This window comes from Anas acuta, chromosome 9, assembly GCF_963932015.1.
Source record: "Anas acuta chromosome 9, bAnaAcu1.1, whole genome shotgun sequence".
Classification (NCBI taxonomy): Eukaryota; Metazoa; Chordata; class Aves; order Anseriformes; family Anatidae; genus Anas; species Anas acuta.
The window spans coordinates 15968540-15981175 of record NC_088987.1 but is presented as its reverse complement, the minus strand read 5'-3'; the positions used below and the strand labels follow the sequence as shown (position 1 = coordinate 15981175).

The 12636-nt window shown below is 53.4% G+C and overlaps 1 protein-coding gene across 1 annotated transcript in view; it reads left to right on the top strand.

Moving 5' to 3' along the window:
• Nucleotides 1-12161, top strand: part of EPHB1 (EPH receptor B1) — a 49459-nt gene extending 37298 nt beyond the window's left edge. The window contains exons 10-17 of the mRNA XM_068691653.1: nt 1273-1395; nt 2431-2678; nt 2777-2992; nt 4459-4608; nt 5087-5280; nt 5379-5534; nt 5623-6974; nt 11811-12161. Coding sequence (XP_068547754.1) covers nt 1273-1395; nt 2431-2678; nt 2777-2992; nt 4459-4608; nt 5087-5280; nt 5379-5534; nt 5623-5731 — 1196 coding nt within the window. The 3' untranslated portion in view covers nt 5732-6974; nt 11811-12161. The remainder of the gene's footprint in view (nt 1-1272; nt 1396-2430; nt 2679-2776; nt 2993-4458; nt 4609-5086; nt 5281-5378; nt 5535-5622; nt 6975-11810) is intronic.
• Nucleotides 12162-12636: the final 475 nt, after the last annotated feature.

Below are 12636 nucleotides of genomic sequence, written 5' to 3'. Positions count from 1 at the left end.
CCGTGTGCGTCGCCCGAGGGGTGTCTGCGCTGGGGCTGGTAACTTCAGAGTTAGAGGTGGTGAGAAGTGGGCTGCAATTTCTCGTGCCTCGTCCCTGCGTGATGCTTTGAGAGAGCCCCGCAGCGTTCTGTAGGGATAGAAAAAACAACCAACGGCCCAAGGTGCCCAAGTCACGCTTGCTTGGATGGGATGGGAAATGCGAGTGCCTTAGGGAGATTTGGGGGGGGGAGCTCAACCTGGTGTTTGCTGAGCCTGGAGTACGTCAGAGGGTGTTTAAAAGCCAGCCTGCATTGAGAGCGGGCAGGAAACTTTGGCGTTATTTTTCTCCTTTATTTATTCAATTTTTTGATCGGTGAGTCAGTCTTGGTTACGATCCTGTAAATCCCTTTGTAATCCTGGCTGGAGCATCAGCTGCTCTTGTAAAAAAATTTATGGGGCAGTTAAAGTGTACGAGACAGAGCCGTAAAGGGATTTATGAACTGGGAGATGCACAGATGGCTTCATTGCAGTTGTCGTCACCCGCCCCGGAGGTGCAGAGCTCCTGCCCCAAACACCCCCGCTGTGGAGCAGGCGATGCCATGAGCCACGTGTTCAGCAGCTTTAGTGATGCCCTGGCCAGTGCCGGCCCTCCAGGTCAGCCTTGAGGACCAAGTGTCCCCTGCACCGACATGCTTTTAGGGTCGGGATTTACTGTCACCATCCCCTGCCCTTCCTGGGTTGTGGTCTGGCCTGAAGGCAGTGCTCGTGTCTCCCCGTGGTGCGGCCGGATCCTGCTGCCGCCCAGCAGGGACAGATGAAAGGCCAGCAAAGCCGCACTTTTATGGCTCCATACAGGTTTTTGATTATAATTGCTGCACTCTGTCAATTTAGTGGCAGCCACAAAACTATCAGAGGCCTTTTTGGGTAAATAAATATTTCTTAAATAATGCATCTCGCCTCATAAAGTTGCCAATTCCCCTGCCATAAAAACCGCTAATTGTAGTTGCGGTCTGTCGGTGTCCCTGTGAGCTGGATGCTCATCGGTGGTTCCTGCCTGCCTCGTTCTCTCTCCTCTCCCCTTCTTCAGCTTCTGCTCCCTCCTCTACCCTTGCTGGAAGGGACAAAAGAGGAACATAGTGGGCTGTTGGAGGTGGTGTGGAAGAGCACATAGCAGCTGATTTAATGGACACGGGGAAGGGAAAGTGTGAGAACAGTCTTCAGGTCTTGGCCATAGCACAATGACTTCTGTTTTTCTTTCTCTTTTGCCACTTCTCCTGTGTTTCTCATGACAAGGGTCTCCAGGGATGAAAATCTACATCGACCCCTTCACTTATGAGGACCCCAACGAGGCGGTCCGTGAGTTTGCCAAGGAGATCGACGTCTCCTTTGTGAAGATCGAAGAGGTCATTGGAGCAGGTGGGTCCCCACATACTCACCTCCTTGCCCTCTCCACTCCTCTTGGGTGGACACCTGTGGACCTGGGGCAGTTTTCTGGGGGGTGCATGAATGGTTCTTTGCTGGGAAATGCACAACCCTTAATGAGGCATCGGGATATCAGCCTTTCATGTGTTTTTGATGGATTAGGGGATATGAGGTTGATTTCTGCTCTCAAAGTAAATTCCTCTGAGACTGGGAGGAACTCTGTTAATGTATTTGCTGGGTGACCGTGGGATTTCCTAGTTTGCTTCCATGAGGTAATAAGAAGAAGCCAGATCTCTTTCCAGTCTGTGCCATATTCCCATACATATGTATATGTACACATGCATACACGTATCTGTAAGTCATCTGTGCTGCTTTTATTGCAATTTTTAAATGACTGTGTCGTACTCGTAGAAGAGAGTGCGAAGCTGGGGGAAAGCCACAAGGAAGCAGTGAGCTGTTTCAGTCGGGATCAAGTTCAGCAATGTATCAGCTGCCTTTTGCTGCTCATCAAGGCAAAGCAGCTATAAGCCTGGCTTAAATGTAATCCCTCCGCAGACAAATTTCACCTTGGCGAAGGAAAAGCTCTCCCGGTGGAAACAAGAGGGAGCCTTCTCTGCGTTTTAAATCAGAATGCAGCAATGAAAATAGACCAGTTATTTTCCATCCCTAGATAAATGATGTGCAAAAAGGTGGCCACGATTATCGACGTTGACACCTTGCACTTGAAGGAGCCCTTAGAAGTTTGAGTTCCGCCAACGTTCCCTTGGGATTCACAAGAGCAGCCCCAGGCTCCACGGTGGTTGGTGATGGGCTCTGGCAGCCTGGAGAAGGCTGCAAGCCCAACCACGTCCTCAGCACCTTTCAAAGAGGATGAGCACGTAGACTTGTGAGCACCATTAGGTGTCGACGGGTTGAGAGCACCGTTGGGTGTCAGCTGGTTGGTGTTTTTCAGCCGCTTGGTTTGGAGCTCCAGGTACTGTTCTGTGCAGTTGTATATGGAGGTGGTAATAGATGGTCTTGCACTTGCAGGGGAGTTTGGAGAAGTGTATAAAGGCCGCCTGAAGCTACCTGGCAAGCGGGAGATCTACGTGGCCATCAAAACGCTTAAAGCTGGCTACTCGGAGAAGCAGCGTCGGGATTTCCTGAGCGAGGCCAGCATCATGGGGCAGTTTGATCACCCCAACATCATCCGGCTGGAAGGGGTGGTGACCAAGAGCCGACCTGTCATGATCATCACTGAGTTCATGGAGAATGGGGCCCTGGACTCCTTCCTACGGGTAAGGCGACGTGGGGCTGTGCCGGCTGTTGGTCAGCCACAGGATTTGGGGTTCAGGCTCTGTTGCTCCATCCTGACCTCATGCTTGCTCTTTCACAGCAAAACGACGGGCAGTTCACGGTGATCCAGCTGGTGGGGATGCTCAGAGGAATTGCAGCTGGGATGAAGTACCTTGCAGAGATGAACTATGTCCACCGAGATCTGGCAGCCAGGAACATCCTGGTCAACAGCAACCTAGTGTGCAAAGTGTCAGACTTCGGGCTCTCACGCTACCTGCAAGATGACACATCCGACCCCACCTACACCAGCTCCTTGGTACGTACCTCGCTTCCTGCAGCAGCAACCCCACCAGCCTCCTGATGATCCCCTACCACCATGGTAGGGGATCAGCCCCTCTCTCAAGGGCTCTGGGCTTGAGAGCAGCTTGGGTGGGTGCTCAGAGGGCTGGTCCACCTCTTGTCTCCTCTTGCTGCTTTCCTTCCATCAGCAGGGAAGGCTCTACTGCTCAGCTGCTGCCTCGTTTGGGAAAGCTGACTTTCCTTGTTCTTATTCCCTTTTTCATTATCCTCTTTTTCTTCCTTTCTCTTCCTCCCTTTTATGAGTTTTCTGTCTCCCTTGTCTCCAAAGCACCTTTCTTTTCTGTCCTGACCGTGCCGTATGGAGGGGTTAGGTGGAACCAGGGAGACATCAGTAGGCAGTGTCTGCGCTGCATAAACCCCTGCCAGCAGGCTGGCGAGGCTGTCAGCGGCATTATGGATGAGCAGACAAGAAGGCTGTGAGTGCCCTGTTGACCTGCTGGGCTCTCTAATTGATTAATCACTTATTAAAAGAGCTAATAACCTTCCTAACTCCTTGCAAACAATTCATAATACAGGGGTCTAACATGTGGCAGGGTCAGGCCTGGAAGAAGGAGAATGGAGGCAGTGCCTCTTCTCCAGGCAGACGTCAGGGCAGCGAGCAGGGCCATGGGTTGGGTGCAAGAGTGAGGATGCACGTCCTACACCAACCCCTGCAAAGCAGTTTCTTGGGCTGCCCAGCTGTGCCCAGGCGTGCTTCGGCGTGATGTAGCTTACAACAGGAGCCCCAAGGAGATCAGACTGTTAGGATTTCATCAAATGGAAATAAACGGATCAAGTGAGTCACGGCACAGCCAGGGGGGTTAAAGCGAGCTGCGGGGTTTCTGGCTGGGCTCGGGTCTGCTCCTGCTCCCTGCCCAGACTCGTCCTGCGGCCATTGAGCAGAAACGCATCAGGTTTTTTGTTTGAAGACCCCAGCAGTAGCTGCTGGGAAGAGGCCTGGAGTAGCCTTTTCCCACCTTTAGAGATAAAAGAGATTATCTCATCTGTGTTTTTATTTAATTTAGGCCATAATAGATCTCCTCGGCAGCTGGGAAATGATGCTGTGCCTGCGATTACATCACTCTGCCTCCCACAGCAGGTTTCTAGCTCTGGGGAAAAGGCAGGAAAAACAACCTAGCAGTTAATTTCTCCATTTGTAGTTATTCAAATCAAATTTTTGCCATTCAGCCTTAAAGAGCAGCTGATGCTTCATTGGAAAGGCTACGGAAAACAATTGTGCTCAACGATTTACAATGCAGTTCTGCCCCGAGCACATACCACGCGTTTCTGTGTTGTGTTTTTTTTTTTTCTTTTCCCCTCTGTCCCTTGGCTTTCTGCTAGAAGAGCTGGGCTGTGCTTCACTGCAAGGCACTCACTGTCTTGAGCAGGATGTGTGTGCAGGCTGCTGAGGCCGGGGTGCTCACCAGCTCCTGTTCTTGGCAGGGTGGGAAGATCCCCGTGCGGTGGACGGCCCCAGAGGCCATCGCCTACCGCAAGTTCACATCGGCCAGCGACGTCTGGAGCTACGGCATCGTCATGTGGGAGGTGATGTCGTTCGGGGAGAGGCCCTACTGGGACATGTCCAACCAAGATGTAAGTGCTGGGAGTTCGCTGAAAAAAAAAAAAAAAAAAAGGCCAAGAAAAAAAAAAAAGCCCTGCCCAAATGGAAACCGAGGGGTCAAGGCAGTGCTGGAGATGTTCCAGACCCCGTCACCTTGGTTTTTGAGATGAAACAGGCTGGCGAGCGAGAGGGATGGCGGGAGGGAAGCTGGGAAGAAAAGCCAGTGGGCTGGTAATTGGACTTCAGGAAGCTGCAGTGCCTTTGAAAATGTTCAGAGGGTTTGTGAGCTGGGAAAGAGCTTTGGTAGTGCGACTGCCGTACTCCAACGCGATCCGCCGAGATAACGAGTGGCAGCGCTCCGCCGCGAGGAGCTGCGGCGCGCAGAGCATCAGAGCGGAGATTAACCTCCTGTGGCATCTCCTCCCGCCTGCTTTGCCGGCAATCACGGCCCGGCAGAGCTGCCTGCACGTCGCTGTGCCACATTCTCACGCTCTGCCTTGCTCCCCGCAGGTCATCAACGCCATCGAGCAGGACTACCGGCTCCCGCCACCCATGGACTGCCCGGCCGCCCTGCACCAGCTGATGCTGGACTGCTGGCAGAAGGACCGCAACACCCGGCCTCGCTTCACGGAGATCGTCAACACCCTCGACAAAATGATCCGCAACCCGGCAAGCCTCAAAACTGTGGCTACCATCACCGCTGTGTGAGTCCCCCAGCGCCTGGCTTCCCTCCCTCCCTCCCTCCCCAGGGATGAGTTTGGGAGTCCCGTCCTCACCCTGGTGCCTCTCTCTTCCCTTCCAGGCCTTCTCAGCCCCTCCTCGACCGCTCCATCCCCGATTTCACTGCCTTTACCTCAGTAGAAGACTGGCTGAGCGCCGTCAAGATGAGCCAGTACAGAGACAACTTCCTGAGCGCTGGCTTCACCTCCCTCCAGCTGGTCGCCCAGATGACATCTGAGTAAGTCCAGTGCCTCTACATGGCACCAGCTCGCGGGGTTGCTCAGCAGGGCTGTCCACTGATGTCCCTCTGTCTGTCTGTCTTCCAGAGACCTCCTGAGAATAGGGGTGACTCTGGCTGGGCACCAGAAGAAGATCCTGAACAGCGTCCAGTCCATGCGAGTGCAGATGAGTCAGTCTCCGACGTCGATGGCGTGACGTCCCTCACTCTACGGGGAGGGGACGGGGAGGGCAGGCGGCGGAGGCGGGAGGGGAGGAGCTGACGGAGCCGCGGTGCGACGGTCGGAGAGGGGCGGCCGCGGCCGGGGGCTGCGCCTGCCGGCGAAGGATGCTCCTGGGACTGGCCTTGGCCTGGTGACTCCCGTTCCTCGCCTACAGAAGCACACTTACCGATGTCACGGGGAATGGCATATAAATAAGTATAAATATGTACAAATAGTATATTTAAAAATGACAAAAAGACAAAACCACACACAAAAAAAAACCCACAACCAACCGACAATGAAGACAAACCAATGTACGTTGGGGAAACGAACCCAAATCCTAGAGACCAGACTCCACTCCCACCGCCAGTGAGCAGGAGTCAAAACTGAGGCAGAGGAAGGGGCTGTTGGGGAAGGGAGAGGCACCAGATTGAGTTCCCCGACCGGAGAAGCCACCGGCAGCGACCGCCTTCCTTCCTTTCTGCTTCCTTTGCTCTTCCTCCCTGCCCCGGCCCCTCCTGCTGCCCCCGCTCCCTTCTGTGCTCACGGCCTGGTGGAGCTCCTCGGCAGCCTCCGCAGCTGCCCCCATCGTGTCCAGGTGTCGCTCTGCCAACTACCAAAGGACTTCACTGACCGCTGCAAGGGGGGGGGATCCGACTCAGTCCAGTTAATGTCTTCATATTGAAGAAGAGATGTACCTTCAATAGAAAAACCTTGGTTTTTTTCTTTTGCTTGCATTTTTTTGCAAAAAGGAAAAACAACAACAACAACAAAAAAATCCATCATGGAAAACGGAAAGAGGTGTTCCCGTGTGTGTGTGTGTGCGTGTGCGCGCGTGTACCTTGTCAACCTACCGTGGACTCGCTGCTTGTCCGTGCTCGGAGGTCGCCACCCACCCGAAGGCAGTGGGCGGCCAGGTCCCAGGCCTGGAGCCGTGCCTGGAGCCGGCAGAGGTGAGGCCCCAGCGAGGCCGGCGCTCAGCGTGGCGCAGGTGGGACCAGGACGAGGAGGATGCGAGGGGCCAGCGGGGACAGGACTGGAGGAGCCGCAGCGCGTGGGTACTGGGTTGTGGAGGAGGAGGAGGAGGAGGAGGAGAGATGCTCTGGGGAAGAGACTGATGAGGCCTCCAGAGCCTCGGGGATCTGCAGAAGATGGCTACGGAGAACTTTATTTCCCCCATCTTGTGGACCTAAGGATTTTGATATTGGGTTACAGACTTGGGTTTCATGGCTTCAGAGGTAGGTCCATTTGTCTCGTGTGCTTCTCTGTCTGTCCATCCTTCTCTGTGTTTTTCTGCTTACTTCCTCGAAGCCTCTTCCAGTGAATATTTCAGTGTTTAATTTGATATTTTTTTTTTTCCCGACCGCTGATCTCCTTTGCAAATTGATCTAGTTAAAATTACTAGACGCATGTCAGTGTTTACACAGAATATTGTAAGTCTGGGCAATCTAACTTCCCTCTGCGGACTGCGCGGAGAGTTTATAAAATGAATGAACTCTTAATAAGGCTTTTACTTAGACGGCTGTGTGCGAGTTGTAACGATCCATCACCGCGCCTGGCAGCCGGAACGGGGGCTCGCCGTGCCCTGAGGGCTGTGGGTCCCTGTCAGGAAGATGTTGGGGCTGCCTGGTACCTCCCAGCCCTACCGGGGTGCCTCAGGTGTCTGTAAGATGCCCGTCCCCTGCGTCTGTCCATGCTGTGGGGTGCCCCGTGTCTTTCTGTCCAAGCGTGTGGCTTGGGGGGATGTGGGCTGACACTGCTGGCAGGAGAGGGTCCCACAAGTTGGGGAGCTCTTTACTTCAGGTTTTTCTTCCCAATCGTCCAAGGAAACATCCTGCCGTGCTGCCGGAGAGCAGGAGCAAGCAGCAGGACTGAGCTTGTTTCAAATCGCTGAGCTCCCTCCAGAGAAAGAGGCAGAGAAAAACACCCCGTGTTTACAACGGCGGGGACTGCTCCTGGCCTGTCAGATAGACGATCGCTGGTACCTCTCGGGATCCTCGCGGCCCGAATCTGTATTCCGGGATGTTGTCGCAGCGCATACAACATGCAGATGGAGCGGGCGCCGTGCATGCTAACGCGCTGCCTCGCCACCTTGGTATTCACCGCAGCTGATGGATCCTTTGTGTTTTTTTTATCACTTCTCTTTTACCAAAAGGAAGCTAAAGGCATTTAAAGGGACAAATGGCAGTGACACAGGGTAAATATCAAAACTCCCCCTTTGTGGCTGCTCTGCCTCGCTCGGTGTCCTTCTGCTGCCCGCCTGGGGCTGGAGGGACGTCGTGACAGCACCACTGCCTGTACCTAACCTGCAGCCCACACCTCCTGGGCTGCGCTGGGACAGGCCATTCCCAGCCCCAGCTCTTCTCACTGGTCCTTGCTGTGGTGGCACTGGGCCTGGAGATGTCCCCTGTGGTGTTACACAAGAGCCCAGGGCTCAACAAGAAGGAGTCTGAGGATGGCGTGAGCAATTCCTCCAGGGCTGAGGCACGGCTGGTGAAGGGGTGGCTATCTGATGCCCAAAGGTGGGCCACCTGGTCCCATGCCTTCAGAGACTTTGGACGCTTCTTTTTCTCTTCAGACATAGCTGGGATGCAAATGTTGGGGCCTGAAGCATCCCTGACACCACCAGTGATGAGCAAGTCTGGCTGACAGTTCCTGACTCTGGATTTAGAGGGGGTTGTAAGCAAGCGGCGGCATTGTCCATAGTGTTCAAGAGGTCCCTTCCGTCAGCGATGGATGGAGAAGCTGCCCAGATGCTCTGCCTTGCTGTTGCTTTTTCTCCGGACCCAGGAGGAATGTGTATTTGGGTCAGGTGGATGCTCTGCAGACTGAGAGGGACTCTGCCAAATGGTTTCAGCGAGGAAAGAACCCTCCCCAGAACCCCAAACCAAAACCAAAAGCTCCCATTTCACATCATCTGCTCTGTGTCGTGCTTGGTGTTCCTTTCCTCGATCCTAAATCAGAAGGGGTGTCTCGGAAATATTTTTTTTTCCCGGAAGTTTCACTTTGCATAGGAAATAAGAGGGGGGAAAAAACAAAAAAACAAAGTGCCTCCCTCTCTGCACTGACCTTTCCTCGGGCTGAGGGTTCACCCAACACACCTGGTGCTGGCTCTGGGGGTCCTTCATCACTGGGTGCCACCCGGACGGATCCTGGCCCTATCCCTGCTCCTCACCCCCTGCTATCACAGCCATGCTCTGGGGCTCTTGGCTCCTTCTGCGCCTTCCTGCAGCAACTGCCAGGGGCCCGGGGGCGAGAGCCCCTCTGCGGTTTGGATGCTTTGTTCCCCCTCTGGAACTTGCTGCTCCTTTCCCAAAGCGCCGGCGCTGGCTCAATAGCGGTAATTAAACCAGCCGAGGGGAGCCCAGCGTGGCCAGGGCAGGAGCGGGGACGAGGTGCACCCGTTAATAGCAGCATTGTGTGCCTCTTGCCAGAAAAAAAAAGAGGAACGCGCTTTGTGCCATTTAATGACCTTCAAATTAGCAGTTCTTTGAAAGCGCTTATGTATATTTAATTTTAAATGTTGCCGCAAGTCAGAGCGGGGCTGGCAATGAAAGCAGCAGGCGGCCGGTTTTTAACTAAGAGCAAGCCCGGAGTGGTATTTCCGAGCCCGGCAGCGGCTGCGGCCCCCTCCCCCTGCACCGAGGAGCCTGGTCTGGAGGGATGGGGACGGACACATCGTTGTCTGTAAGGGGCTGAATCGAGCCTCTGAGGCATAAAGAACAGCCGGTATATTTGGGATACCCTCTGTTCCTGTTGGAAAAAAAAAAAAAAAGAAAGGATAAAACATCAAGCAGCTTCTAAGGTGAGAAATGGATTTACAGAACCAGCAGTGGAGTTGCAAGCTCTTGGGGCTGCGTTGTGACTCCAAGGCCACCCTGCTGTCCCTGTGACACCCTGTTAAAACGCCGATGGGAAGGCAGGGCATCAGGTCAGGGTTTCACATCCACCTCGTGTGTTCATCCACGTGCTCTGCGTCCCCTTCTCTGGCGGGGTCCCTACGGCACAAGGAGCTGCAGGAGGTCACACAACGTCCCTGTTGGCATCGTCTGCTTTGGTGCCCCATTTATGGATGCTCCTGCCAGGATGGATGCCTGTCTTGGTACAGCTTGGGTGCCTCCAAAATGATGCTCCAAGAGATGGAAGGAGACCTTTCTGGGTGAGGCTCTTTTCTATTTCGGAAGGAGCCTGAAGCACCCCAAGAGGCACCTTCCCCATAGCCCAGCTGTGCTGGTGGGACTGCCTCGGCACGGGGTCTCACCCCACTGCTCCTGGCCCCACAAGTTGCACTCTGTGCTTGTCCCAGCTGAGCTCGCCCTTCTCCAAAACCCCTCGGCTGCCTTGTCCTGCTCTCCTGTTTCTACTACCTGTGGGTTTTGGCTCTGCATCCATCTCTTGGGGGGTTCTGCTGGTTTGGGTCCATGTTTTGTGTGGCAGCAAGAGGAGGAGAAGCCGGCTGCTCTGCTGGTGGCGTGGCTGCGGATGGGGTCACCCTTTGGCTCGCAGAGGTTAATCCAAAGAAATCAGCTGCGTGAATTGTAAGTGGATTAGCTGAACGAGCTGGTTCCCAAAACAGGCGCGCCCTTCCAGGGCGGCCGTGGAAGTGGATTAGGCAAAAATCTGCTTACGGCCGCATTAACTCCGGGTAAGCGTTGGGGGGGATTAGCGAGCTTGTGTTATCCACTTAAAAAATGAATTTGAGCGAACTTTTCTCCACGTTCCCAAACAAAGAAGCCTCGGTCACTTCTTCATTCCTGTTTCTTCTCCCTTGCCCGTCTGTCTGGTACACACGCTGCCTTTGCCTGGGTACTTTCTTGGGGAGCAGCTTTCCCTGCTGCTTATCCCCAGGGTGTTGTTAGGCGATTGAACCTTCGTGCCAAGGTGGGGAGAAAGGGCAAGAAAATTATGGTCAACATCAGTGCAATTATCAACGCCAATTAACGCTGAGCAGGACTGGCAGCTGGAGATGCAGCCCATGCCAGAGGCTGCCCTCTTCCCTGGGGAGGGCTGGTGGGAATCGTGTGCACCCTGCAAGTAGCACCTGGGAATAACAGGTGTTTGCACTCTGCTTGGTCTTGGGCATCTCGGATGTGCAGCAGACTTTTTGAGTTTTTTTAGGCTGCCCGACCTCTATCAGTGCCCTGGGGCTGGTGTGCTGCTGGAGGTGATGCCGATGCTCATGGTGCCTCCCTTGCAGGATGGGTTTTCCTCTCAAAAACATGTGTGCAGCTGGATCCCTGAGTGTGGCACCAAAAATGGACCCTGGTACATAATAAATGCACAGCAATAACTTTACCCCCAACACTGCTTGCTTTTCTTTCTGTCTGTCTTCCTGATGTTCTCTCTGTCTTTCTGATAATCTCAGTGTCTCTTCCCCTTCCTGGCGTGTCCCCTTTTCTGCTAAGCACTAAATAACTAAATAAAAGTTTTATTACTACCTGGATTTGCTGGAAATGATTTTCATTCAGCAGAATGATGAATTTTAATAGGAGCAAAATGTCAGCCACAGCTGGAATTTTTTTTAAAAGCACTGACACATTCGCACAGAGGTGCCCTGGAATAATTATGGCAGTGATCCCCGGTTATCGGCAGCCAAGCAAGGGGTGCAGTGGTCAACGGTATTGTTATTTAATGTAGTGGCTTTATGCTTCTGAGGTACAATTCTGTATTAAAAGCATCTTTGCCTCTTGGAAGGGGCTAAGAAATGGGATTTTGCTGCTGTGCGGTGCTTGGTGGTTGCTCTCTAGGTCTGTGGGCCTTTCCCTCAGCAGCAGAGGAAAGCGATGGTTTCTGATACTTTGGAAGGAGCAGGTTTTGGTGCTTGACTGCTGGCTTCTGTGTTAGCCCCAGGGGTGCTTCTATTGCAGTGTGGGGAGGGGAAAAGCACCTTTTGGGGGGTCACTGTCTTTTTTTTGTTATTATTTCTGGAAACGCAGTACATGGGCTTTGCCGAACCTGCTCCAAACCCGACTTCTGCATCCCCGAGTGGCATCGGGGTTGTGCTAAGCCTGCACCATGCAGCTCTGCACGGGACAGGCTCCTTCTCACCCTCATTCCCCACTCTTCCCTTGCAGGGGTACGGATGCACCGGCAGCGCCGCCTCTCCCGCACCCTCCGCCACCCACGGGATGAGCTGGGATGTCTTCGGAGCCCCGAGCCGGGCTGTGGGAGCCTCCGCCGCCGCAGCATGCCCCGTGCCGGCCGGCAGCGCCCCGTCCTGTACATAACAGTGAGGTGTCCGTAAAAGGTTTTCACCCGTTGTAATTTTTTTTTTTTTTAATTATCATTTTTTATTTCTTATTTTTTTGCCCCCTCCCCCAGTTTGTCGATTGTGTTGAACTTGTCGGAGTTTGTAACGGTAACTTTCAGAGAATATTGTACTAAAGAGAGAATTGCACTCAATAAAAATAATGAAATAAGCCTGATCCTTTCTCTTCCCCTTCCCAGAGGCGGTCTTTCTGCCGCTGTGTTATCTGCAACTTGGCCATGAATATTCATTTGGGGAGCTGGCAGTGCTCCATCGCTCCTTGACTTACCTCGAATTTTGATGTATATCAGATTTGGCTCTCCGGTTTGTAAATGAAGTGACTTTATTCCCATTGATCCCTATCAGTGGCTGCTCGCTGAAGAAAAAAAAAAAAAAAAAGAAAAAAAGCTGCAAGAAGGAATTTTCTTGGCACGGGTTTTTACACACAGCACATTTCAAAACACTCATGTGCAGTCATTTGGGGAAGCCGCGCTGGAAGTGCTGACTTGGATGAAAGTGCCGGCTGTGTGGTGTGAGCACAGAGGCTCCTCGCTTCCCCAGGCGTGCCGGGGCCTGTCAAAGTCCAGTGCTCTGCTTGAACCTATACCTGCAGGTGTATGTGCTTATCGGGCGCAGAAAGAGGAGTTACTGCT